The 25,493-nt window shown below is 39.6% G+C and overlaps 2 protein-coding genes across 2 annotated transcripts in view; both read right to left on the reverse strand.

Annotated features, from left to right (window-relative positions):
* Positions 1-15,320, reverse strand: part of LOC139940103 (low-density lipoprotein receptor-related protein 2-like) — a 145,395-nt gene extending 130,075 nt beyond the window's left edge. The window contains exons 1-5 of the mRNA XM_071936350.1: positions 14,987-15,320; positions 6,517-6,624; positions 5,054-5,173; positions 1,046-1,165; positions 70-189 (exon numbers count right to left, since the gene is read on the reverse strand). Coding sequence (XP_071792451.1) covers positions 70-189; positions 1,046-1,165; positions 5,054-5,173; positions 6,517-6,624; positions 14,987-15,050 — 532 coding nt within the window. The 5' untranslated portion in view covers positions 15,051-15,320. The remainder of the gene's footprint in view (positions 1-69; positions 190-1,045; positions 1,166-5,053; positions 5,174-6,516; positions 6,625-14,986) is intronic.
* A 1,499-nt stretch (positions 15,321-16,819) lies between these two features.
* Positions 16,820-24,698, reverse strand: LOC139939992 (uncharacterized). The gene is made up of 4 exons (XM_071936183.1): positions 24,631-24,698; positions 22,947-23,140; positions 21,293-22,291; positions 16,820-20,497 (listed from the first exon to the last, which is right to left on the reverse strand). The coding sequence occupies exons 1-4, from the start codon at positions 24,658-24,660 to the stop codon at positions 19,450-19,452; spliced, it is 2,271 nt and encodes a 756-aa protein (XP_071792284.1). The 5' UTR covers positions 24,661-24,698; the 3' UTR covers positions 16,820-19,449.
* Positions 24,699-25,493: the final 795 nt, after the last annotated feature.

The following is a 25,493-nucleotide window of genomic DNA, read 5'->3' on the forward strand; positions in this document are numbered from 1 at the left end:
GATAAGACTAGTCATAACTCTTTGTGAAATCCACCCCTGCTCTAGTTAATTAGAAAGTAGAGAACTTACTGCAGTTGCTTTCATCAGAGCCACCATCATAGCAGTCTATCTCAGCGTTACACACTTGAGACTCGTTGATACAATTCCCAAACTTACACTGGAACTCCCCAGGAGCACAGCTTGGAAAATCTATAAATAAATAAATAAAATAAAATAATAATATGTACTCTTGATCACGATATACATGTATGAGATAGTAACATAAAATAAAATAATAATATGTACTCTTGATCACGATATACATGTATGAGATAGTAACATCTACTCGACCTTCCCTGGCAAAACAGCCCAAAGCCCGGCTAATTCGAATGTGAAGCGAATGTTGACGACACAAGATGCAACGAATAATTCGCAGCAGTTGAGCTGTGCTCAACTAACTCCTGTGAATATTCGCAACGTGACGTCAAATTCACATCAAATTTGCTTTGATTCGCATTCGCAGGAAGTACATGTATGAACCAGGCTTTACTCAACAAACTACATTTTAAGTAAAGCAAGTTAAGCGATTTTTGCCATTGCAAATGGTTGAAAGTGTAAGAAGAGGCTAGAGATAATGTAAGTTATCACACAAGCGCAAGCGGAACACCCCCCCAAAAAATCGCTTCTGCGTCCCATATCCAACGAGGCCGAAGGTCGTACTTCACGAGCGCGCGTGTGATAACGAATTTATCTGTGTAATAAAATCAGAGGAAGTAGGATATAAAACAGAGGTCGTAGCATATATGTTTTTATCCCCCTAGTAGTTCGAGCATCTGATTGGTGGATTATCGCGTACTGGAAGATAAGACATAATATGTAGTTCTAGCTTCTGATTGGTGGATTAGCGCGTACTGGAAGATAAGACATAATATGTAGTTCTAGCTTCTGATTGGTGGATTAGCGCGTACTGGAAGATAAGACATAATATGCACATCCAAAACACCCTCAATTTACCAAAAAATGATCTTATATATAACAATTATTATTATTATTAATATTATCTTACCACAGTCAACCTCATCACTGTTGTCCCCACAGTCATCCCAGTGGTCACATTGCCAACTTGCATAGATGCAGCGACCCGTGGAGACGCAGGTAAATTGTTCACTAGTGCAAGGCACATTAGCTTCGTAAAGTGAAAACAAATCAAATCAATTAGTTTAGACACGTATTCCAATAGTGGTAACGACAGACAAATGTATCTAATAGTTTAAGCACTACACACATGTACATGTACCGACTAGAAAAACAGTGATTGAAACATCAGCAGTGTCATGGCCGAGCGGTTAAGAGCTCCGGATTCAAGCACTGGTGTTTGATCAGCAGGGTGTGGGTTCGAATCCCGGTCGTGACACTAGCTACATAAAATTGGGGAGGTAGTGCTTTCTGCTCTACCGGCCAGGCTTCGAATTGATGATACCCAAGCCTACATTTGTATGGACTGTGAAAGGGGTAACCCTGTTTCAGCCCTAGGAGTAGGTGGCAACTGCCTCTGGAAAATACAATTGTAGCCCACACTTTCAGGCCTTGTGTGTCAGGCGACTTGCATAAAAATTAAAATAAATAAAAATTAAAAAAAATCATTGTGTTGCCACCTACTCCTGGGGCTGAAATAGGGTTACCCCCTTTACAGTTCATAGGCTTGGGTATCATCCATCAGAAACCTGGCTGGAAAGCACTACCTCCCCTTGACCTTTAAAACTGAAGCAACCAGGCCTGCTCAATTTGTCTGCCAAAATGGCACACTGTGGGCAGACAGTCGATGCGTATGACGCCAGTGAAAGGGGTCTGTGCAAGGGGACTAAAAAAGTTATATAATGGTTGATTGAAACAACATATGAGGTCTTCGACTCTTCCAAGCACAGAGTGATACAAGTTTTCTTGTTATAGTTCTGGAACTTTCTTCTAACCACATGATATGGAAACTGGATGAAAAGCTAATCATTATATCAGAAGGACAGAGAAAGTACATGTATGGTAAAATATTTTGCTGTGCTCAAGGCCACCATCTTTGCCAATCAGACGAAAGCAGTTTAATTTTTTTTTCTCAGTAATCAAATAATTAAATCGTGGGGTTTCGTTTGTGGGGGTGGGGAGGGGTGGGTTTTTTTTTGAAGGGTAGCAGTTACTGGCTAGTGGTACCATGTCTTGAATTACACAAAGGTCGCGCCCTCTGTTGCTCTGGGCCCAATTTCATGGCTCTGCTTACCGTAAGCACAGAATCTGTGCTTATGGAAGCAGGGAATTCTGTGCTTACGGCAAGCGTATTTCACGGGTTAGTGGGGAATTTGGGCTTCTGCGCGTGCGTACTCCACATTACTAGGCACTCTACGCTTAATACAAGGCTAGCGCAGAAATTCAGCGCTTGCACGTAAGCGGGGAAGCGCGATCGTAAGCGCAGAATTTCGGCGGTAAGCAGAGCCATGAATATGGGCCCTGGTCTTGTGCCCCTTCAAAAATGTCATTACGCTTTCAGATTTTACAAAATGGAAGAGCTCTTTGCAAAATGAAAATGGCCTTGCCCTCTCATCAAAGATGAAGTTCCAACTCTTTTTTTGGCTTTGATTGCAGACCAAAAAAGTAGCCAAGCACAACAAATCTTTGCTTACAAGAATCAGGCATGATATTTGAACCTTTGAAAAAAGTACACAAGGGCAAGACCTAATGTACACATGGTTTATGCTTTAATAGACTTTTCAGGCTATAGTATTTAATAACAATTCTGCTGACTTTTCCGAGGGCCCAAAAAACTTTAAAGGCAGTGGACACTATTGGTAATTACTCAAAATAATTATTAGCATAAAACCTTACTTAGTAACAATTAATGGGGAGAGGTTGATACTATATAAAACATTGTGAGAAACGGCTCCCTCTGAAGTGAAAGAAGTATTTTTTCACGAATTTGATTTTGAGACCTCAGAATTAGAATTTGAGGTCTGGAAATCAAGCATCTGAAAGCACACAACTTTGTGTGACAAGGGTGTTTTTTTCTTTCATAGTTATCTCGCAACTTCATCAACAAATTGAGCTCAAATTTTCACATGTTTGTTATTTTATGCATATGTTGAGATACACTAAGTGAGAAGACTGGTCTTTGAAAATTACCAATAGTGTCCAGCGTCTTAAAGCAATACACCTGGAAAACAAACAACATTTTGCTTTTCTATCAAAATTGCTTCACCATGCAGTAGCCACACACTTTATTTAAGTTATAAAAACGAAACTGCAGGATTCCTTGGAAAGATTCGAGCCAGGGTATGAAATATTTGCCAGGGGTTAATAGGTCTTGTAATTTGGCAAAATACCTGCTGCATGATTTGACCTCATTTATTGGGGTCGGTTAATAAGATGAGTTTAGCAGCAATTAGCTGAGGGTCAGATAAATAAACCGACCTGGGTATAATTTAAGTTTGTCTCCAGATGTTTTGTTGAGTTTTTGGAGGGCGTTGTCACAGAGGGAACAAGTAGGCAAAGGAAACACCAGCATAGTCCATGTTTAGATTCTTTCTGTAGCAATCTATCCACAATGTGTCCCTTTGGTTATGTTTATTTGTTTAAGTCTCATCCTTTTTTTATTAAAGGCAGTGGACACTATTGGTAATTGTCAAAGACTAGCCTTCACAGCCTTCAACATATGCATAAAATAACAAACCTGTGAAAATTTGAGCTCAATCGGTCATCGAAGTTGCGAGATAATAATGAAAGAAAAATAACCCTTGTCACACAAAAATGTGTGCGTTTAGATGGTTGATTTCGAGACCTCAAGTTCTAAATCTGAGGACTCGAAATCAAATTCGTGGAAAATTACTTCTTTCTCGAAAACCATGTTACTTCAGAGGGAGCCGTTTCTCACAATGTTTATACCATCAACCTCTCTCCATTACTCGTCACCAAAAAAGGTTTTATACCAATAATTATTTTGAGTAACTACCAATAGAGTCCACTGCCTTTAAGCGCTGGTTCATTGTTGGTGAATTGATTTTTTTTTATTCTTGCTCATTACCAATTGTGTGTTTAACCTGTTTAATAACCCTTCAGCTAATTGTTAAAGAATATTTTATATTGTACATGTACCAGTGCAATTCAACCCATCTGTCGTCATACTGTACATTCCCTTTTAGTGTGATTTTGTTTAATGAAATAAACATATAAATATAATTTGTAAAACATATTACATTTATGTTAAATTAATATTTCAAGGCAAGGTTGTTTGTTTTTTGGGAGTATTGCTTTAACCATGGAGGAAGGAAAAGAAGGAGCTCGAACGAACCGCAAAACCGCAGAGTAACAAAAGAATACCCTGACAATGCCTCTGTCTGACCAGTGGAAAAAGACAGGAGACCTCCAGCTGGACAGCCGATTAACGAGCAGAATTAGATCTCTTTGTACAGAACGTGCGGTACCGCCGCTCTGCACCGTTGCCTTCGTGTAACGTTGAATCATTGGAGACAAGAATTGTGAATATACACGTTTTCATCACTGAAACATCATGGCATATTTTTTGTGACTTTCCGGTCACTAGCGGTGGTTCAAAATTTGGGTATTTGCACAGGAGGGTGGTTGGTATTCAATTGTGTTTTTTGATTTGGTGAGCACAAGTGTACACAAATTTTATCAGGTCTCAAAAAAGTTGTTTTTCTGTATTATATCCATATGACATACAACACCATGGTTGAGTGAAGAACCAAGTGCGCACGCGCAAACTCACATACGCCAGGTCGCCCATTGTCTGTATAAGGTATGTCGGTGATTACGAGGTGTTGTTAAACGACCGCGGTACCGCAGGTTCGACTTTTGAAGTCCCTTCGTGCGAGCTCCTTCTCTTCCTTCCTCCATGCTTTAACCAGTTTTTCTTCTAGAGTACTTATCACTCGCAAATTTGTTCATGCAAAAAACTTTCTTGAATCCATTATAACAGCAATTTAAGTCTAAATTTTCTGGTCAATTCAACCAAGAAATTGGGGCCTGGCGTTTTAAAAAATGACAAATCCTGTGCAAGTCTTTCAATACTTACGACAATTTTCTTCATCTTCACCATAGATGCACTCAGTGAAGCCATTACACAACCATGCTGTGGGGATACATGTCGGACTATTTGGACACTGGAAGGTATTGGGTTCACATTCCGGGTAGACTGGGGGGAAAATAAGGTAATTTAACACACTTTAGGTTTCTAGAACTTAGAAGTATATGGAACAATAGGTCATACAAATGATCATATAAGCTGGAAATGCTGGAAATCTTATTTAAGGACTTTTGGGGTTGAACAAAGAATTGACTAGAGTGGGACTCGAACCAACGACCTCCAGATTAACATGCCCGTGCTCAGCTCTACCAACTGAGCTATCTACAAATAGCTTTATGCGGACAGTGTCCCTTTTTTTGTCATTATCTTCAAGTACGCGCTAATCCTCCAATCAGATAAAAACCTATATTGCACGGCTAATATCACTACCTGCGTCTTGTGTGTTCTATGGTCATGCGCCAAGTTTGCTTGAAGATAAATACATAATCACACGCGCGCTCGTGGAAATACGGAAAATAAAGCGCGTCTGCGTCCCATATCGGCCTAATTGGATATGGGACGTAGAAGCGCTATATTTTTCTGTATTCGACTCGCGCTTGTGTGATAACTTGTAATATCTTTGTTCAGGTTTTTTTTTTTTTTTTGGTATTTACACAGTCAGTTTCCCTTGTGGTTTATATTGATCAAATTTTAGAATAATAGATGGAAATTTGCATAGAAAATAGGATTTGAACTGCCTCTAGCTACAGGGCAGTCTCAGTAGTCTAGTTGGTGTGACACTGCAAGGGTCGTGGGTTGGAATCTTACACGAGTAATATGCCTGTGATATTTTTTTTCACAGGGCTCGGGTAACTACTGAGTATACAGTGCTAACACACATATGAATGGATAAAAAACAAATTAATATAATATTAGGATAGTTGTACATGTAGATATCCACCTACAAAAGGTCAGTGTGCAAGGGATACCCACTACCAACCCTCCACCGATCTAAATGATGATGATGAATCAAAAATTGTTTGTTTATTTCATTTTTTTCTGGTTATAAAGCTGGTTTTAAAGCAAACGAGTCTAAGAAAAGTTAACTTATTCACTGTACAAGCCAATAACCCAATGAAGGGAAAACCTGGAGTCAATAGACCCATTGCATATGACGTCACACTCTCAAAAAGGAGGCAGATCTTTGGACAATAGCTGTTCTCTGTGCGTAAAAAACATGCGACGACCTCAGCGTACCTGTAGCGTTTCACGCTATGCAAGGGGGAGTATATTGATTTCTTACACAATACAAAACGCGCCTCCGAACAATGCGCATAATTGTGGGTGTCAACTCTCTTTTATGCATGTTTGTATACGATTTGACACCCAAAATGACACCCAGGATAGGCACATGTGAGTATGCTGCACAAACATGTACTGCAAGGGGTACGGAGGTGAGATTTAAAACTTACCACAACCCTCTTCGTCAGAACCGTCTTGACAATTTGGGTAGCCATTGCATGCCCCAGATGCTGATATACACTGGCCGGACGTACATTGAAAGTGACCAGTTGGACATCCTGAACAAAAAGATAGTGAAAAGTATTGACGAGTATAAATGGGTGTCTGCGAGGGTAGAAGTTGATATTTTGTATTGATAACCAGGGGTATAAATGGGTGCCTGCGAGGGTAGAAGTTGATACTGTGTATTGATAACCAGGGGGTATAAATGGGTACCTGCGAGGGTAGAAGTTGATATTGTGTATTGATAACCAGGGGTATAAATGGGTACCTGCGAGGGTAGAAGTTGATATTGTGCATTGATAACCAGGGGGTATAAATGGGTACCTGCGAGGGTAGAAGTTGATACTGTGTATTGATAACCAGGGGGTATAAATGGGTACCTGCGAGGGTAGAAGTTGATATTGTGTATTGATAACCAGGGGTATAAATGGGTACCTGCGAGGGTAGAAGTTGATATTGTGCATTGATAACCAGGGGGTATAAATGGGTACCTGCGAGGGTAGAAGTTGATACTGTGTATTGATAACCAGGGGGTATAAATGGGTACCTGCGAGGGTAGAAGTTGATATTGTGCATTGATAACCAGGGGTATAAATGGGTACCTGCGAGGATAAAGATCGACATAGACCTTTCTTTCGCAGCGTCACAGCCCAAGTTTTTGCCAACCGAAGTTTGAAAATTACCTGGTGTGGAAAGCCATAGCAAAAACAGATGGCAACAGTTTAATAAACAATGTTAAAAAAAAAAAATGAAAGTGTTGAATTTGTTGAAAACATTGCAAGCAATCATTGGAGACCTGGGCCCAATTTCATAGAGCTGCTAAGCACAAAAATTTGCATAGCATGAAATTTCTTCCTTGATAAAAACAGGATTACCAACAAAATTTCCATTTGTTGCATATTTCTTGTTACTGGTATTCAGCTGTTGTTTGCTTATCCTGAAAACCATGTGGAAATTTGGTTGGAAATCCCGTTTTATCAAGGAAGAAATTTCATGCTAAGCAAATTTTTGTGCTTAGCAGCTCTATGAAATTGGGGACTTGTGTTTTATTTTGACAATTTACAAAAGGTGTCCAGCGCCTTTAAGGCAACTCCCCAATAAAATTTATAAACGCAGAAGTGTTTGGATATTATTAATAGGGTGAGCGCATTCTAACCCAATGAAGAAGTAGCCATGCCTGAACTCAGTTGAAAACATATCCCCAAGTGTCCGATAATTATGTCAAGTTTCCATGTTTGAAACATGAGCTCTGTCACATGAAAAGCGATTATAGGATAAGACTTCATACACCAGGTGCTGTGGCTTTTAAACTACTGGTTATCAAAGCACTTTCCATGAAATGTAGGTGAGCATGAGTTTTTGAAGAAAAACAAATTACAAAAGTTATGAACAAAACTTAAATGCTCAAATGAAAATATCGAATGTATGTGTGGACGTGGTCCCACAGGGTAATTTCAATATGAAAAAAAACTGGATTAGGCCTAAATTTCATAATTGATGAAGCCGAGTGAAATCAAAAATCCAGATTTCACTGTGTATATTCCGTGGCATCGATGCACAAACAAAATGTAATATATTTTGATTTATATAACCCACACATGGATGTATTGAAAATGTAAAAGGTCAATGCATGAATCGTTTATCAGATTCTGCATGTTTCAAGGGTGAGGACTTAAGGCCATAGACCAGCAAAATGGTGTCATCACACTTTCCTTAGTGCTCCACTTTCTCTTCAAATTTACGAGGCAAAATTGCTCTCTTGTCTTTTACTTGGAAAAAATAGTTAATGGCCTGACGTTTCGACCCTAGCAGAGTCTTTCTCGAAGGCTAAATGACAACACAACAAACTTAGTTACCTGTTCATATTTGTTGTGTTGTCATTTAGCCTTCGAGAAAGACTCTGCTTGCTAGGGTCGAAACGTCAGGCCATTAACTATTTTTTGCATTTATACTCTCGGTCCATTTGGTTGGTAAGTTGTTTGCAACAGCTAATTCTATTTTCTCGTCTTTTATTTGTGACGACAGTTTTAGTGAATGTCTGAAGACAATGTTTTGTTTTATTTAATCTGGTTCTGGTTACTGTTATTTATTTATTTATTTATTTATTTATTTTAAATCTTCGGACATAATTCTTTGTTGGCAGGGGCCGTCCAGGGTAAGGCAGAAGTTTTAAAAACTGTCATCAAAGCGATGTGTAATAAAACTTATAATATAATTACTTGAAGCGCACTGAAGTCAAATGTTTAGAGATCATGTAATAGTTAATAAGAATAGTAATTAATAACAATAATAATAATAATCAAGAAAGACTCTGCTAGCATCGAAACAGCAGGCCCCTAAATATTTGTTTGCAGTTACATTACTAAAAATTTAAAAAATAGCATTTGTTATTATTTAAGTATGACATTCAACACACAGTTCTTTCATTTTCTTGCAACTTTGAAGACTAATTGAACACAGGTTTTCAAAGGTTTTATTTTGTATCAAAGTATACATGAGGACTCATGCGGATACTGGTCTTTGACAATTACCAAAAGTAATAAAACCCTGCCTTAAAGGCAGTGGACACTATTCGGTAATTACTCAAAATATTAATTAGCATAAAACCTTAATTGGTGACAAGTAATGGGGAGAGGTTGATGGTATAAAACATTGTGAGAAACGGCTCCCTCTGAAGTGCCATAGTTTTCGAGAAAGAAGTAATTTCCCACGAATTTGATTTCGAGACCTCAGGTTTAGAACTTGAGGTCTCGAAATTAACCGTCTAAATGCACACAACTTCATGTGACAAGGGTGTTTTTTCCTTTCATTATTATCTCGCAAGTTCGATGACCGATTGAGCTCAAATTTTCACAGGTTTGTTATTTTATGCATATGTTGAGATACACCAACTGTGAAGGCTAGTCTTTGACAATTACCAATAGTGTCCACTGCCTTTAAAGGGTCTGGGTACTTTTTGCAAACACCAAACACAATGTCCACAGATTTACACACAACTTACATCGTTTAAGGATAATGAAAGTAGAAAGCTTACCTTAAAATATTACTAGCTGAGGTGCGTATATATGTAGCTTTGAGAAATTACTAATACAATGCCACGAAAATACATGCTAAAATAATGTTCGTCTTTGGATTCGAAAATTATTTTTGTGACTTGTTCTACTCATTGCCCCAAAACTACAGCACCTCAGCAAGTGCAATATTATTTTAAGGGAAACTTTATACATTATTTTAAAACTGTGTGAGTTTAAGTAAATCTGTGAACATTGTGTTTTGTGTCCTACAAACAGTACCCAGACCTATTATAAACTTCAACGTTTAGAGCCTAGTTGAATTATTTTCTCACGCTCAAGAGAACAAAACCCCCATTTTGCTAGCCTTTTCTCACTTTCTCATTCATTCTTTTTTCCCAGAAATGAAATGGGCATGTACCCCTTACACAACAATAGGCTGTTCAAATATTGCTCCTATTTTTAAACGTCCGGGTCCAAACAGTATTGAGTTTGATTTGTTTATATTTTCATCTATTTTTGGCAGTTTGCCCCAAACAATGCTAAAAGTTAGTAAGGAGCTACAGGAAGAAAAATAAAATTGTTTAACAAATCATCAATCAATAAGACTCGACCTCCCAATTGTTTACGATTACTATAATAACTCAAAACATTTGTTAGCACATGAAAACTTAGTAACAAGCAATGGAGAGATTTTGATACTAGAAACCATTGTGAGAAACAGCTCTCTATGAAGTAACAAAGTTTTGAGAAAGAGGAAATCTCTCATTCAAACATTATAAAAGATTTCAGGTGCCAAAATGTGGTCTACGTAGTGTGTCAGGATGCATTTTGGCCTATGAAAGCGCCAAAGCCAGAGCACCTACTGGCATGGTGCCAGCAAATAAAATCACGCAGTAGAGCAATACATTTTTTTGGCCCTTTGTGAAAACACAAAACCATGTTTTGGCGGTTTTTGAGCCTTTTGTAATAAACTGTGGGTCAAAGCTTTTGGTATTTCGTGACGTCAAAAGCCAGAGCACTCATGATTGGCACTGTGCCTGCAAATCACCAACGTGGTTGCTATAGACGACAAGGTTTTTGGCTCTTGTATTTCATCAACTTGGCACTATTAAGAAACAAGACGATTTTAATTAAATAACTTTTTAAATACTGTTCAACTAAATCAAAACCACCAAAAAAGCCATCAATGATTTGTCAAGCTTTGGGATTTATGTGAAATTGCTGACGATATACACCCAAAGCATAATTAAACTCGCAAGAGAATGAAACTGTGAAACTTAAATTCAAAGAAGGGGCTGCCAACGCGTGCATCTTGCAATCTAGGAGATCTTGCACAACAATCAGTAGACATTTTAGAATTACATTCAATATTTATAGGGAAAGATTGCTATTAAAGGAACACGTTGCCTTGGATCGGTCGAGTTGGTCTTTGAAAAGCGTTTGTAACCGTTTGCTGTAAAATGCATGATTAGAAAGACATTTTAAAAGTAGAATATAATGATCCACACAAGTATCACTCAAAATTGCGTGGTTTTCCATTTACTAAGATGGTCGGCCATTTATGGGAGTCAAATTTTTGGCTGACCGTGTTAGTTCGCACAGTCAAAGGAAAACCACGCAATTTCGAGGCAAATTTGTGTGGATCATTGTATTCTACTTTTAAATCATCTCTCTAACCATGCAGTTTTTATAGCAAACGGTTACAAACGCTTTTCAAAGACCAACTCGACCGATCCAAGGCAACGTGTTCCTTTAAATTAGGGTGATTTTCAGATTTGTTCATCAGAACATGGAAAGATTGGTTTATTTTCAATGTGCTTTTTTTGCAGAATCAGGGAGAGTGGCTGCACTGTCAAAGGTTACTACCCCACTGTTATTATTAGGGTCTGGATGAGGGCTTATGTTTCTCACTGGTGGGGATTTTAGTTTTTATTTTCACAGGCTCACTGTGTTGACTGACAAGCAGGCAAGTTGGAGGAGGGGCTTCAAATGTTCAAGGCCAGAGTCCACTGGACAACATGGGCCAATTTCTCGTAAGTAAGTTGTTATGCTAACAATTATTTTGAGTAATTACCAATAGTGTCAAGTCCCTTTAAATACTATAGGAAGATCAACCATTGGACTGATCATCAGCCCAGGTGATTTAAGATACTATGATATGAAGTCCACAGAGACAAAATGGAAACAATCTTGCAGATTTGACTTCGCGCGGCCAGAGTTCAACACAAAAATTGTTTTACAATATGGTACTTTAGAGCTAACTTATGTTCCCAGAATTTCATATCACTGGAAAAATGAGCTTTATCACTTGAATAGAAAACAGAATCTAAAGATCATTATAGAAAAATGGTGACAGCACATTTTCTTAATAAGAAAACCAGGTGTTCTCCCAAAATGATGTTTTGCAAGATTGTATCCCTGCACACGCACCATACATTTGCAGACAAAGTATACCTTTGGTTTGTGGAACCATGCAGGAAGATTAATCCCCAACAGGAATACACAATATGAGAAGCATTACTGGCAGTGACACTTCTCAGATTTAAATTTGGGGGCATATAAACTGCTATCACTTTACATTTAACCACATTTTTCTTAAGTGAAATATTTCTCAAAACACTGACACACTCCAACACACACACATCCAGCCAACAACCAACTCACACACTTCACCGGACAAGAACAGCTTCAATCCTTCCTGCCCAAACGTGCATCCCTCCAGCCATACATAAGCTCCACCACCTCCAGTAGTCCAGCATTCTCCTGAAGACGAGCAGAGTATACTGTTTGAAACGTCAAGACCAAACCGGCTCTTTTCAGAGCCACCACCCCTTCAAAAGAGTTTTTACCCATAGTTGTACCCGCAAGTTTACTATTAATATTTATATTTATAGTTGCTCTTATTTCTCAAAATGCTTTATACCATCGAAAGGTAGTTGTGGGCTTCCAACAAAAAGGGTTTTATTACTATTAATTTGAATGGCAGTGGACACCTTTGGTAATTGACAAAGACCAGTCTTCTCACTTGGTGTATCTCAACAATGCATAAAATACCAAACCTGTGAAAAGTTGAGCTAAATTTGTTGTCGAAGGTGGGAGAGAACAATGGAAGAAAAAAACATCATTGCCACACAAGTTGCTTTCAGATGATTGAATTCGAGACCTCCCAGCTGAGGTCTCAAATTCAATTCAAATTTTTTAGCGAGTACTTCTTTCTCAAAAACTACGTTACTTCAGAGGGAGCCATTTCTCACAATGTGTTATACTATCAGCAGCTCTCCATTGCTCGTTACCAAGTAAGTTTTTGTGCTTACTTATTTTAGGTAATTATTCTGGGTAATTACCAATAGTGTCCAGTGCCTTTAAATAACCTTCCCTTTAATGATTCTGTGATCAATCCCAGGGGATACAAAAGTTCTGAATTATCAAGTTCATCTAAATACAATTTGACCTTGGCAATGTTTTTGTATGTATTTTGCCCATGAACAGGAACTCTATTAGCAGGGCTTTCAAATACTTGATTTCACTTAGCGTACCCCCAGGAGTGAACTCTGCTGTTGACAGTTGACCTTTGATCACTCAGCTTAGTGCTGTGCAGCATGCCAACTACTCTTGACTTAAAGCGCCCTGCAGCCGATTTCATGAAACGCTAGGATCAATCCTATCTCGAGTTAAGACGAGTAACCAGTCCTAACTTAGGATGAGTTCAATGCGTCCTTTGTATTTTGATTTGGAACTGAACCCGTCCCAAGTCCTAAGATTAATCCTAAGTTAGGAAGAGTTTGGTGAAATCGACAGCTGACTCCATTATAACAGTAAAGAGGAACACTTGGGGTCATTTTAGGTCATGAGGAACTTTTTCCTGACTGGACACTATTGGTAATTACTCAAAACAATTGTTAGCGTAAAAACTGACTTGGTAACGAGCAATGGAGAGCTGTTGATAGTATAAAACATTGTGAGAAACGGTTCCTTCTGAAGTAATGTAGCTTTTTGGAAAGGGGCAATTTCTCACTCTAAAAAGACTTCAGCTGAAGCCTTTCATGCATCTGAAAGCACACAAATTAATGCAATAAGGGTATTTTTTCTTTCATTATTATCCTGCAAATTCGGTGAGCAATTGAGCTCAAATTTTCACAGGCTTGTTATTTGATGCATCATGTGTGGAGATACAACAAGTGGAAATACAATTACCAAAGATGCCTTTAAAGCGACGACTCCATTAAAAGAGGCAAGAGGAACATTTGGGGTCATTTAAGGTCAAGCCAAAGTTTGTCACCAGACAACTCATAAGCATAGTAAGAACCATTTAGTAGTGGCTGGGATTTTTTTTTTCTGTTCAGGGAAATGAGTCCCTTGGGTGCAGTTGTCAGAGGCTTGAAAACAAGGAATTTGGTGTTTGCAGGCCTGGAACTACAAAGAGGTCATGGAGGTCATGGCTCTTGTCTTGGCGCCCTGTAGAGTCTACAATGTAGATGTGAAAAACTTTCCAATAAAAGTGCCCCAGATGCATTATTATGCCTTTAGGCCCAACCCAAATTCTATTTTATTTTGCACAAAAAATTCAACTTAAAAAACATCAAGACACAAATGAGTGTACAAAAATTACCCTTTTATGGGCTGAGTTTCAGTTTTTTCTAAAAGTGGACACTTTTAAAACAAAGTGTTATCTGAGTGAAGTATCTTCGTTGGGTAAATTCATCATTTGGGGACAATGTTTGTGTGACAGTCATAGAAAATGACTGTAGTGTAGGCCTACTCCATATATTTAAGTCTGCTTTCACTAAGAAAAAATTAAACAGGAGTACCTGCGCCCCCAGTTACTGGGTCTAGTTTGGGGCCTAGAATTATAATGAAAATTATTAATAGGCCAGTGCACACTACAACTATTTCACTGGTGTTCAACGAGGTTAGTTGCAGACGACAAGTTTACAGTCACGAGGTTGCAAGATGTCCAGTTTGTGGGCGCCGAGTTTGCCAGGTGCCTGACCCAGTTATTAGGGTGCTGTAGCCAGCCTACTCTGTTCTTTCGAAATTTGTCATTATCGGTTGTAGCGCCCCAGTAACTGGGTCTACCAGGTGTCCGGTATTTCGTAAACACCCCTACGCGAAATACTAAGTTCATCGTGTATGCGCGGGCCTCCGCGACCTAATTAACAATTATTATTAATTATTTTTAATTATAACTTATTTTGTAGGAATATTAAATGCACTATGATGAACACCAACCGCGTTTATTGATTTACAAAACATGGAATTGCAGTGACACTTGCTGCTTGACTCAGTCAGACTCAGCAGTGCATGTAGGTAGAGCAGAGAAAGTTTTTTACAAAACAAAGGGCAAAGGGAATGGAAGACATGCCACCCAAGAATGAAATAAACAATATTCTAAATTGGGGCCTACCTGTCTGTTGTGCAGAAGCTGTACAAATCACACCGGCAAACAGAATAAACAAAACACCGAGCATTGTTCCGTCTTCTTCAGTTATTAAATCAGCCGATCAGAATCCTAAGATTTAGAACATGGCGACTGGTGTCAGCACTGAAGTTTAAAACACCAACATGGACGACGTAGCACCTCCCCCTTACTCAAACTGTTGGTACTGTCTTCGAAGAGCACTGGTTTGCTGGCTGCTTGCCACAAATACCACCACACCATGGAGCTATAATAAGCACACACCACCAGCACACACGTGTAGTATACCCCCACAAGAAGAGCTCTGGGGTTGAAATAAACACCTGTTGAAAAAATTGGAACTCGGATCAAATTTCAAAGCACTTTCGAAAACTGAGCTGTGTACACAGTGTAAAGGTCGGGTCCGGGGGACCAGTGCAGTGGTGGTGTTTTGGCCGCCGTGGGTCTCGAAAGCATGTTGTCAACAAGCATTGGAGTATAAGCACAGTTCTTGTGTAGTTCCTAGAAACAACGAAAAGTTGAAGGCAATGCAACAAATTATCAAACAATGCTTACAAAAGTACACACCTTCGTACAGCTGCAGTGGTTGTGGTTGTTGTGTTTTCGTCATGGGGGCCCGGGTGGGTGCAAAATGACATGTGTGATTTGTTTTTGTGAAGGACGCAAAAAAGTTTGTTTCAATGAAAGAGGGCGCTATGACAAAAATGTGAGGTTTGGGACAAGGCTTTTGCGGGGGGCGGGGCCGAAAAGTAGAGGAAGCAAATTATAGATTGTTCTGTCGGCCAGCATCTTAATAGAAGGTCACATCAACTATTGTAAAGAAGAAAATATAGAAATTTCAGTTTAAGACTAGGAAGGAAAAACCTCAAAGAGGGTCAACCCACGCAGTCGGGTGTAGGGACTGAAAACCCAATCCATGGGCCTGTATGTCCAGGAATCAATTCTGGGGTCCACGAGGTGAAAAAGCATGAAAGAAACCCACCCAGCCAACCAACCTGAATGCAGTTCTTTGATAGCAGTTGATGAAAAAGAAACATCTCATTTCTAATGCATTTCAAAACGAAATACATAAATCTGGCACAAATACCGATTGTTAAATCCCAGTTGTTTTGCAATTAAACAAATATTTTTGCAGACAACCAGCAACAAACTCGAAGTTGACTCTTTTGTTGTTTTTGGCCAATGTTAGGTTATTTTCTCATCTGCAACTTGTCAGTAATAAAGCCCCCCCCCCGCCCCATTTTTTATAAGAATGTTCTCTTGAAGTAGTTAGTTGGATGACATCCCCATTTATTCCTAACTTATGTGATCCCCACCCTCCCCATTGATACATTTCTGAAATACTTCACAAGTAAACAGGAATGACAATGAACAAATCTGAAACTGGTTTTTGTTACACTGCTTTTCAAAAGTATTAATCTTTTGCTAAATCATAGGATTCGAACTGCCTCTAGCTACCGGGCAATCTGGGTGGTCTAGTTGGTATGATACTGCTTTAGAATTGCAAGGGTTGTGGGTTCGAATCCCACCCAAGTAAAATGCCTGTGATTTTTTTTTTTTCACAGCACTCGGGAAAGTACTGAGTATACAGTGCTACACACATCGGTGTATATGGGTAAAAACCAAAAATTAATATTAATCTTTTGTTAAAATATCTCATCATTTCTTATAAATAAATCTATTTTAGCCACAGAAATTATGCATTAAGTAATTATTAAATGACTAACAATGCACAAGTAATTTTGAATCTTACATTTATTTGTGCATCTGACAAAATTTGTTCCGAAAAAAACCAAAAGGTTTTGAAGAAAATCTTTTGGTGAAAATCAGACCAAGCAACTTTATATTCTGAGTCTTTGCGGAAAGCAAATAGACTACCAGAAATACTACACTTCTTAGAGAAAAAACAAATCCAGAAACACAGAAAAACAATCAAACAACAGGTTTTTTTCATCCTCTATCTTTCACTAAAATTATTAATAAAAATGCAAAATACTACAAAATATTATTATTTTATTTAAATAGTTATAATTGCTTTCAAATAACCTTCTGTTCGAGAAACTTTGATTTTTGTTCTCTATCAGCTTGGTGTTTTAGAGATTTTGATAAAAAGGGCTATGTACATTTTAAAGGCAGTGGACACTATTGGTAATTGTCAAAGACTAGCCTTCATAGTTGGTGTATCTCAACATATACATAAAATAACAAACCTGTGAAAATTTGAGCTCAATCAGTCATCGAACTTGCGAGATATGAATGAAAGCAAAAAAAACACCCTTGTCACAAGAAGGTGTGTGCGTTTAGATAATTGATTTCGAGACCTCAAGTTCTAAACCTGAGGTCTCGAAATCAGATTCGTGTAAAATTACTTCTTTCTCGGAAACTATGGCACTTCAGAGGAAGCCGTTTCTCACAATGTTTTATACCATCAATCTCTCCCCATTACTTGTCACCAAGAAAGGTTTTATGCTAATAATTATTTTGAGTAATTACCAATAGTGTCCACTGCCTTTAACAAAATATTTAAAAAAGAGGTAACTATCTTATACACAAGCATAAAACTATAGTATTACATTTCTGTCTTCTGAGTTGTTTTTTTACATTTAAAGGCAAGGTCATACTATGGTAATGTCCCCCATAGTATTTGAGTAATTTTCATCCAAAATAAATAAAAGTTTAACGAAAAGTTTGAATCTCTAAAGCTGTTGGTGTAAATAATTTTGATTGTAATCAAAAGATAAAGTTAGTTGAGACCAATCCAAGAACGGACTCCACGGTAGTACAGTTAATCACGATCCTATAAGGTAAAGTTGTAGTCCTAGCCAATTTTCTGTACCTTCCACCCAGGTAGTAGTTAAAAAGCAGGACAGTTCTTTTAAGAACTGAGAAGTCTCCCAAACATCCGATAAATCTACTCCACGGTAGTAGAATAAAGAAAGACAGTTCTCTACCATGTCTAAAGAACAAACTCTACCTGGCAAGTAAATACACAGTACACACATGGTGTTACCGCAAACCAAATATATAATAATCAATTCTTGTTAAAAAAACAGAGTTTCCAGATTACGGTTAAACGTAGACCTTTGTTAGTCCTTCTAAAATTCAAGTGTAAAATCTAATATTTGTTATTCAAAGGTATTAAAAGCTAAAAGCATGCTTCTTCATCTTTGGTATTGCTTGTGACTGAATTTAATTATGATTGTCAGGAAGGGTGATTTAAATGTATAAAAAAAACACACTTCTTTTTAAATTAATTTCAATGATATTTTGACAAACAGTAATGCAAATTTCGACTGGAGTTTAGGCAATATTCTAGTAAAAAGTACAAAATGCCTGTCATGTATTTTATCACAGGGGTTAACTAAGGACTAAGGATATATTCAACGAGTAGTACAAAACTTATTTGCATCTCAAATTCAGAGAAGTATAAAAAGAAGTTACAAAACCTAACTCTACAAATAAGCTACAAATAGATGCTTTTAAAGTGTATTAAAACAGACACATCTTCAATTCTGTTGAGTTGCAAGGAAAATTTACCACTGAGGACAATGTAATGAGATAATAGTTTTTGGCGTTATTCAAATAAAAACAGCTACACATTAAACTGTGAATAAACCTTTTTAAAGGTGGTCTATAGGACCAGCCTATTAGAAATTTCAATTCAATAAATAAGGGAATCAATGTGTGGTGAAGAGGTTTTCAACTAGTGGTTTAATCCCAACGAGGCCTGGTTCTTGATAATTTTACCGAGACGAAGTCGATGTACATTATCAAGAACCAGGCCTCGGCGGGTTTAAACCCCTAGTTGAAAACCGATTCAACACATGTTGATTCCCATTCATAAATACCTTTTCGGTCAAAAACATCAACACTTTTTGGTCAAAATGTAAAATAAATGCAAAAATTATAATTGTCCAATGATTTCTTTCAACACAACACCCCTCCAGCTATGAAATGGTAAAGCCCTCCGCCGCCCTCGGGTAAACAACTCCTTATAAAGGAATGCTGTGCACGTCACGCGTGATGTGGCACAACTGTTTCAGTGGTTGCTCTCGACCCATAGGAATGAAGAAACTGTCTTATAAGAACAGGCGCAAGCTCGCGTGTCACGCCCATGTTTCAACACTTTTTACTGGTCATAAACAAAGGTTTATACACGTGACGCGCTCTCCACCAATAGGAATAGCGAAACTGTCTGAGGTATTTATGAATACGGGATGAGGTCAAACTTCCGCTATTATTCAAAGTATAAATTCAAAAGATGAGTAATAAACTTGTTTCAAAATAGCCCCCCCATAGCACACACTTAATTGCTTGTTCCTTATAGCATATAAATTAAATGAAATACTGTACATTCCAACTGGCATAATTTTGGGTTGTCAATATTCCTATTGGGTTCTTATTTTAGATGATTTAAGGGAGGGGGTCACTGTTTTTGAATGGTCTGTCTTCTAATTATGACCTGCTTTGTACAAATGAAGAAAGAAGTCCACTTTGCCAGCACATTCTTGGCCGCATCCATTACATTTCCAGGGATCCCCGGTAACATGCCATCCCATGTGAAGATAATGCAAGACAGAATCCCCAAACGTTATGTCACAGTAATGGCAATGATGGGAACCGGGGAGGGCATCCGGAGCGTCCAGAGACCTCCGGGTGCTCGTGGCACGACACGGCGACTCCGGATTGATGGACTCGTCTCCGCTTCTTCCGTAACTTCCGTTTGGGGATGAGCTGCCCATGACTCTACTAATCTCAAGTAAATGTCCTTGAGAGTTGTCGTTACTCCTCGCTGGATTCGCATTGACGTAGTGTGGATACTGGACTGGGTAGACCTCTAGAGGGACACTGGTGTCATTCTCGTCAGCTGTGGATGTTGGCTCAAACTGCTGGTGGTGAGACACCTGAGCGGCACCGTCTTCTTCACCCAAGTTTCCCGGCCTTGTACATGTCGATGATTTTCCGACGCTACTAGTACTAGGATGCCTCTTCTTGTCGTAAGAAAACTGATCCTCCGACTCTTTCTTCAAGAGCATGACCGGAAGGACTGGTGATCGGTTCGGAACGTCTTCAGGCGGGGGCTCTGCTGATCTCAAGTGATCCAAGGAGTCGCTAACTGACCACGGCTGATGAGAAGTCTGATTATTCCTTACATCTTGGTTTAACTCTTTCCTCATGTAGACAAGACCCGAAGCCGGCGAGTCTAATCTGTTGTCGATCCGCTCCGGTGACCCTGCCGTCAGCTCAGAAGGCCCATCAACTGACTTGGCACGCATTGACAAAGGCCCATCAACCGGGTTGAGGCTGTCCATATTGCTCTGGCTGGTTACTGAGACAACAATTGGCATGGTCATCACAGGACTCAAAAGCGGTGGCAGTGAAGTCTGAGGGGGCGATGCAACGAGAGGCCTTGACAGATGGGTTGGCTGCCATGAAATATCATTGCTTTGAAGGCCTTCGGCATCTAATATCTTATGAACTCTGCGCATGTGGTTATACCTGTAAAAAAAAAAAACAATAAAAGGAACAGCTATTAAATAAATAAATTTATCAATCCCATTAAAGCGTCTCTACACTGTACATACACACACACACACAAAATTGGCGGGGGGGGGGGGGGGGTCCTAAGGAAAGATTCAGAAGATAGATATAATGCCGTGTTCTTGTTTTGTCTAATTGACATTAAAAGTCAGATATATGCTGTGTCTTGTACGCAGGAAATTATGGTATTTCTATGTAGAATACAGAGGATTTGAAACTTTGCATGGTGGAAATCAATATAGAAAGGTTTGCGGTAACACCATGTACATGAGCAGGATTTGAAACTTTGCATGGTGGAGATACAATCTAGTAAGGTTTGCGGTAACACCATGTACATGAGTAGGATTTGAAACTTTGCATGGTGGAGATATAATCTAGTAAGGTTTGCGGTAACACCATGTAATGACTGTCTCTAATACCTCTATCCTCGCCTCTTTTTCCCGCCTTCGTGCATCACCAAGCTAATCCGCCTCCACAGTACTTCAGCAGCATGCAGCATCAGAGTCCAGCTTTCTCCAGAAGACGATCAGAGCATACTGATCGAAACATCGAGTTGAAACCAACGGTTCTTTTCAGAACCACCCCCAACTCATTAGAGAGAGTCATTACATGGTGTTACCGCAAACCTTTCTATGTAGAACAGTGTGGAAAAAACATACTTTTCTTTGTACACTTCAAGTGGGGAGGGAGGGAATTGTGAACAGCCCCTAGGAAAGATGGCTTTTAAAAAGCTTAAAGGTGCAAGAAGCTTACCTTGCTGATGCGTCGCAGAAGTTCAAGCCACACATATTGCACTTGAACGACTTTTCAATCAAGTGGATTCGAAAGTGACTTTCCAGCGCCTCATTGGTGCTGAATCTTTGACTGCAGAGACTACATTGGTAGATGACGTTTTGTTTGGGGCTGCAATGATGTTTCTGACTGTGAATCCGCGCAGCAGTCGTTGAGTTGAAAGTCAACGGACAATGTTTGCATTTGTGAGGTTTCCTGTTGATGTGAGTGTTCATATGCTGTCGCAGCAGCGAACGAAACGAGAATGTCTTCCCGCAGATGTTGCACTGCGGGGCAAGGGAGGCCTGGCTGCACATCTTCTGATGATCCTCAAGTTGAGACTTGTTCAGGAAGCCAAGACCGCAGGATTTGCACTGGTTCCGTGAGCGGATGCCATGAATCTGGAGGTGCTTGATCATCCTGCCGCACGTTCGACGGCAGGCGAAGGTGCAGTAGTTGCACTTGAGTGCCTTCCCGCTGGAACACAGGGTGAAATGCCCCTCCTGGGTTCTCGATTGGGATGCCGTGTTCCTCGCCGTGGATCCCGATGGTAGTTTAGAATTACGTGAGGTCTTGGTCTTTGTCTCTGTCTCAGATTGATTCTGAGACTGCTTGTATGCCTGTTCATTGCTAGCAACCTGCATATCACCAAGACCAGCAGTGCTTGGCTCGCTGTGATGGAAGCTTGTGGAGACCTCACTAGATGCAGACGTTAAGTCAATGACGATCTTTTCAGAGTGTTTATTCATCGGCCATGTCATTTTACCTACAGGTGCGTGGTCTGATGGATTGAGGATATTGGGAGGCTGGCACTCCTGTGATGCCTTGCTATTACTCTGATTATCGCCATCTTCTAGTGGCGGTAACCACTGCATCGGATTAGGCATATGAAGATTGTCTGCTAGCTCGCTGTTCTCGCTTGAGTGCTCGGCATTCGATTGCAGTCCAAGTTGGGACAAAAGTTTGGTCTTTCCTGAAAAGCTGCAAGAAAAAAAAAAGGGAGGTAAAATGTATTTAAGTATTACAGAGTATGTCAAGATTGCAGCACAAGGGCTCGTTCAAACCTTTGTAGCTAATCCCCTTACCATCCAAGTAGCAATCGGGTTGGTATCTTTCCTCACCTTCCACTTCTGGGACCTTGTTTCGAACTGTCGGGGGCACTATCAAGCTACCTTAGAGTAAACTTGCGGGTAAAACCACATGTATCTATCTCTTTTCCAGAGGTGTTGGTTCTGAAAATAGCCATTTTGGTCTCGAACAGTATGGGGAGAAGAACTTCTTGTCTTTTTTCTTCGTTTTTCTCCTGAAGATGAGCAGAGTATACTGTTTGAACCCTCGAGATGAAACTGGCTCTTTTCAAAGCCAACACTCCCATCAAAGAGATTATAATACATGGTTGTTCCCTCAAATGTACTATTTATTTATAGTAAAATGTAACTCGTACTATTCATACTTATGCAGAGCTTCATCACTTACTTACCTTATTAAATGATTTTTCTATGAAACACAGCCAATTCTCACGTAATTTTCATTTACGATTCCACTTTTGGCCAAGTATTGGCTGTGTCTCATAGAAAATTCATATTAAAAGTTGATATTTTACCAGCCCGATGAACTTCTTTCATGACTTACTTACCTTGTTTTAACATTGCCTAGCAGTGTCTTAGTTGTCATGGCGTGTTTCTTCATGTGACGAGCCATTATTGAAGGGTAACTGAAAGTTTTACTGCAGACGCTACAGATCAGGTGACCTGGTTTGCGAGTTGCACTTTGCTTTTTCCCAAACACTTTGTTTGTCTGCATTTTTGAGCTTGAGAAGAACGTTTGACACTGTAAACAAAAATTATTGAAGAAATGTTATAAAATCCAAAGCTATGTATTTCTACATTTTTATGTATCTCACTAACTGAACTGGGGTGGATTTCACAAAGGTAGTCCTAACTTAGGACTAGTCCTAGGCAATGCTAAGAGATAGGACTGGTCCTAAGTTAGGACCAGTAACTCATCCTAACTTAGGACTGTTCCTATCTCATAGCATTGCCTAGGACTAGTCATAAGTTAGGACTACCTTTGTGAAATCCACCCCTGGACAGTTGGTAAGTACAAAAACAAATTGTTGATAACATGTTTATCAATAATATCTCCACGTCCTGATGTGTCCAGTGTGCGCTGTCCGTTTACAATGCCCGCCGTTCAGTCATATAGTGCGCACGCACTGCAGCACTGCCTTGTAACACCCCTTTCACAGAATAGTTTAGTCCAACTGGGCCAGGGCTTGGCAGTCCGTCAATCCAATAGGCTAGTACCTGCGGTTCAGGGCCCAATTTCATGGCTCTGCTTACCGCCGATCGCGATTCCCCGCTTGCGTGCAAGCGCCAAATTTCTGCGCTAGCCTTGTAAGCGTAGAATGCCTAGTAACGTGGAGTACGTGTTGTAATACTATTTAGGGTTTGTTTTTGAAAGCGAAAGAATTTTATATCAAAATTCAAAGAGGCTGGGGCCAAGGATACAAAGCAGATTGGACCATTGATGGGACTAGGGGAAAAGTTTCCGTATGGCGCCACCACTTTTTCATTCGATATGAAATGATTTAGTGGAAAAGTTTCCGTATGGCGCCACCACTTTTTCATTCGAAATAAAATAATATAGTATCTAATTTACCTGATTGATATATCCCTTTTTGTAAAAATGAGTGAAAAAGTGGTGGCGCCATACGGAAAGTTATCCGATTTAGTATCTAATTTACCTCACTGAGATATCCTTTTTTGTAAAAATGAGTGAAAAAGTGGTGGCGCCATACGGAAAGTTATCCGGACTAGGTCCTGGAGGGTCAAACAAGAAGTGGAAGGACTTAGGTGGGGACTGGGAGTATTTCTACCTTCATGGTGGTAGAGCTAGAGGGAGTCCAGCCCAGCGTAAATATCACATTCACATTCACAATATTTATGGGGTTAATAGAGGTCGTGAAGCTTGTTAAGCTACTTACTATGGATGTATAATACTGCGTGTAATATACTAGAGATTGCCTACCAACAAGAAACCCACCATCCCCAAACATGGTATTTCTACAGCAAATAAAATTTTCGTGATTGATTGTGTTCATTTGTTCATAAATCATTCAATCATTATTATGAAAAGAAGATCATGCCGAATCAACTGATCAAAGTCCATTCCAACTGCCCGTTTTTGTTTACTGTATGACCTCAAAATTATGTAGTACATTGAATCAGATACGGTTAAGTTTTTGGTCAGTTAAAATGTAGCGAAATGCTTTTCCTAATTAGGAAGTTTTAACGCTACTTCTGGGCAGGTGTACTCACCTCGCTTTTGTTTGTTGACAAGTTCTCCATCAGTCTGCATGAGCTATTGAGAAAATGTGTGTGATCGATGCATCGATATAATGAATGGGGATGAATGCGTAGTATAGCGCCCTCAGTAGGTGGCTCATGTTTATTACATTGGCCTTTTCGAAACCACGACTCGGTGTTTGGATTCGTTTCAGGCTCCGTGCACAAACTTGGAGATTATAATGGACCTTTTCGAATCCACGGCTTCGGCATTGGATTCGGCTTCAGGCTCCGGTCTCTCGTCTGAGAGGTGTGAGCACGTACGCAAATTACACACAAATTGTCAAAACAACCGCGGTGCCAAGCTATAGCCCCAGCCGAATCTGAAGCAGAAGTCGTGGTTTCGAAAAAGGCCTCAGACTAACCGGGAGCCGACCGAATAAACAGCCCCTATCTTTCATATCGCCCCCTACAGAATCTCGCTCTCGGTTATATATTTCTCATAGGCATATCTGTGCTCGTATGCAAGAAATTACGGTTTTATCTGTTTAAGATGTGTAAGCTACAATCTTTGCATGTAAAACCCCTTACATCGATGGGGCAGAGTGCCGGTGTCCGATGCAATCGTGTCCGCCATGCAAGGTCTGCTCCGGACACCTTTGCATATGTAATCGTGTCCGGGGCTATGCAAAAACCGTCCACTGGCGTGTATGCACTGAACTACGTATGCCGCATGTATATTCACGTATGTTTATGACTGCAGCGAAAACCCAACGGCCGAACATTTCCCATGTCATTCATGACAAGCACTTTTATAGCTTGTAAAAAAATGACCAAGGGCGTTTAATTTACTGCATGGACGGTTTTGCACGGGGGCGGACACAACTGCATATGCA

The sequence above is a fragment of the Asterias amurensis genome, chromosome 7 (genome assembly GCF_032118995.1).
Source record: "Asterias amurensis chromosome 7, ASM3211899v1".
NCBI lineage: Eukaryota > Metazoa > Echinodermata > Asteroidea > Forcipulatida > Asteriidae > Asterias > Asterias amurensis.

Excerpts from the sequence above, each read along its gene's own strand:
- LOC139939992 (XM_071936183.1), bottom strand. The coding sequence starts at position 24,660 with ATGGAGAACTTGTCAACAAACAAAAGCGAG. Across the intron at positions 22,292-22,946 it reads CTAGGCAATGTTAAAACAAG|CTTTTCAGGAAAGACCAAAC; the intron begins GTAAGTAAGTCA and ends TTTTTCTTGCAG. Across the intron at positions 20,498-21,292 it reads TTCTGCGACGCATCAGCAAG|GTATAACCACATGCGCAGAG; the intron begins GTAAGCTTCTTG and ends TTTTTTTTACAG.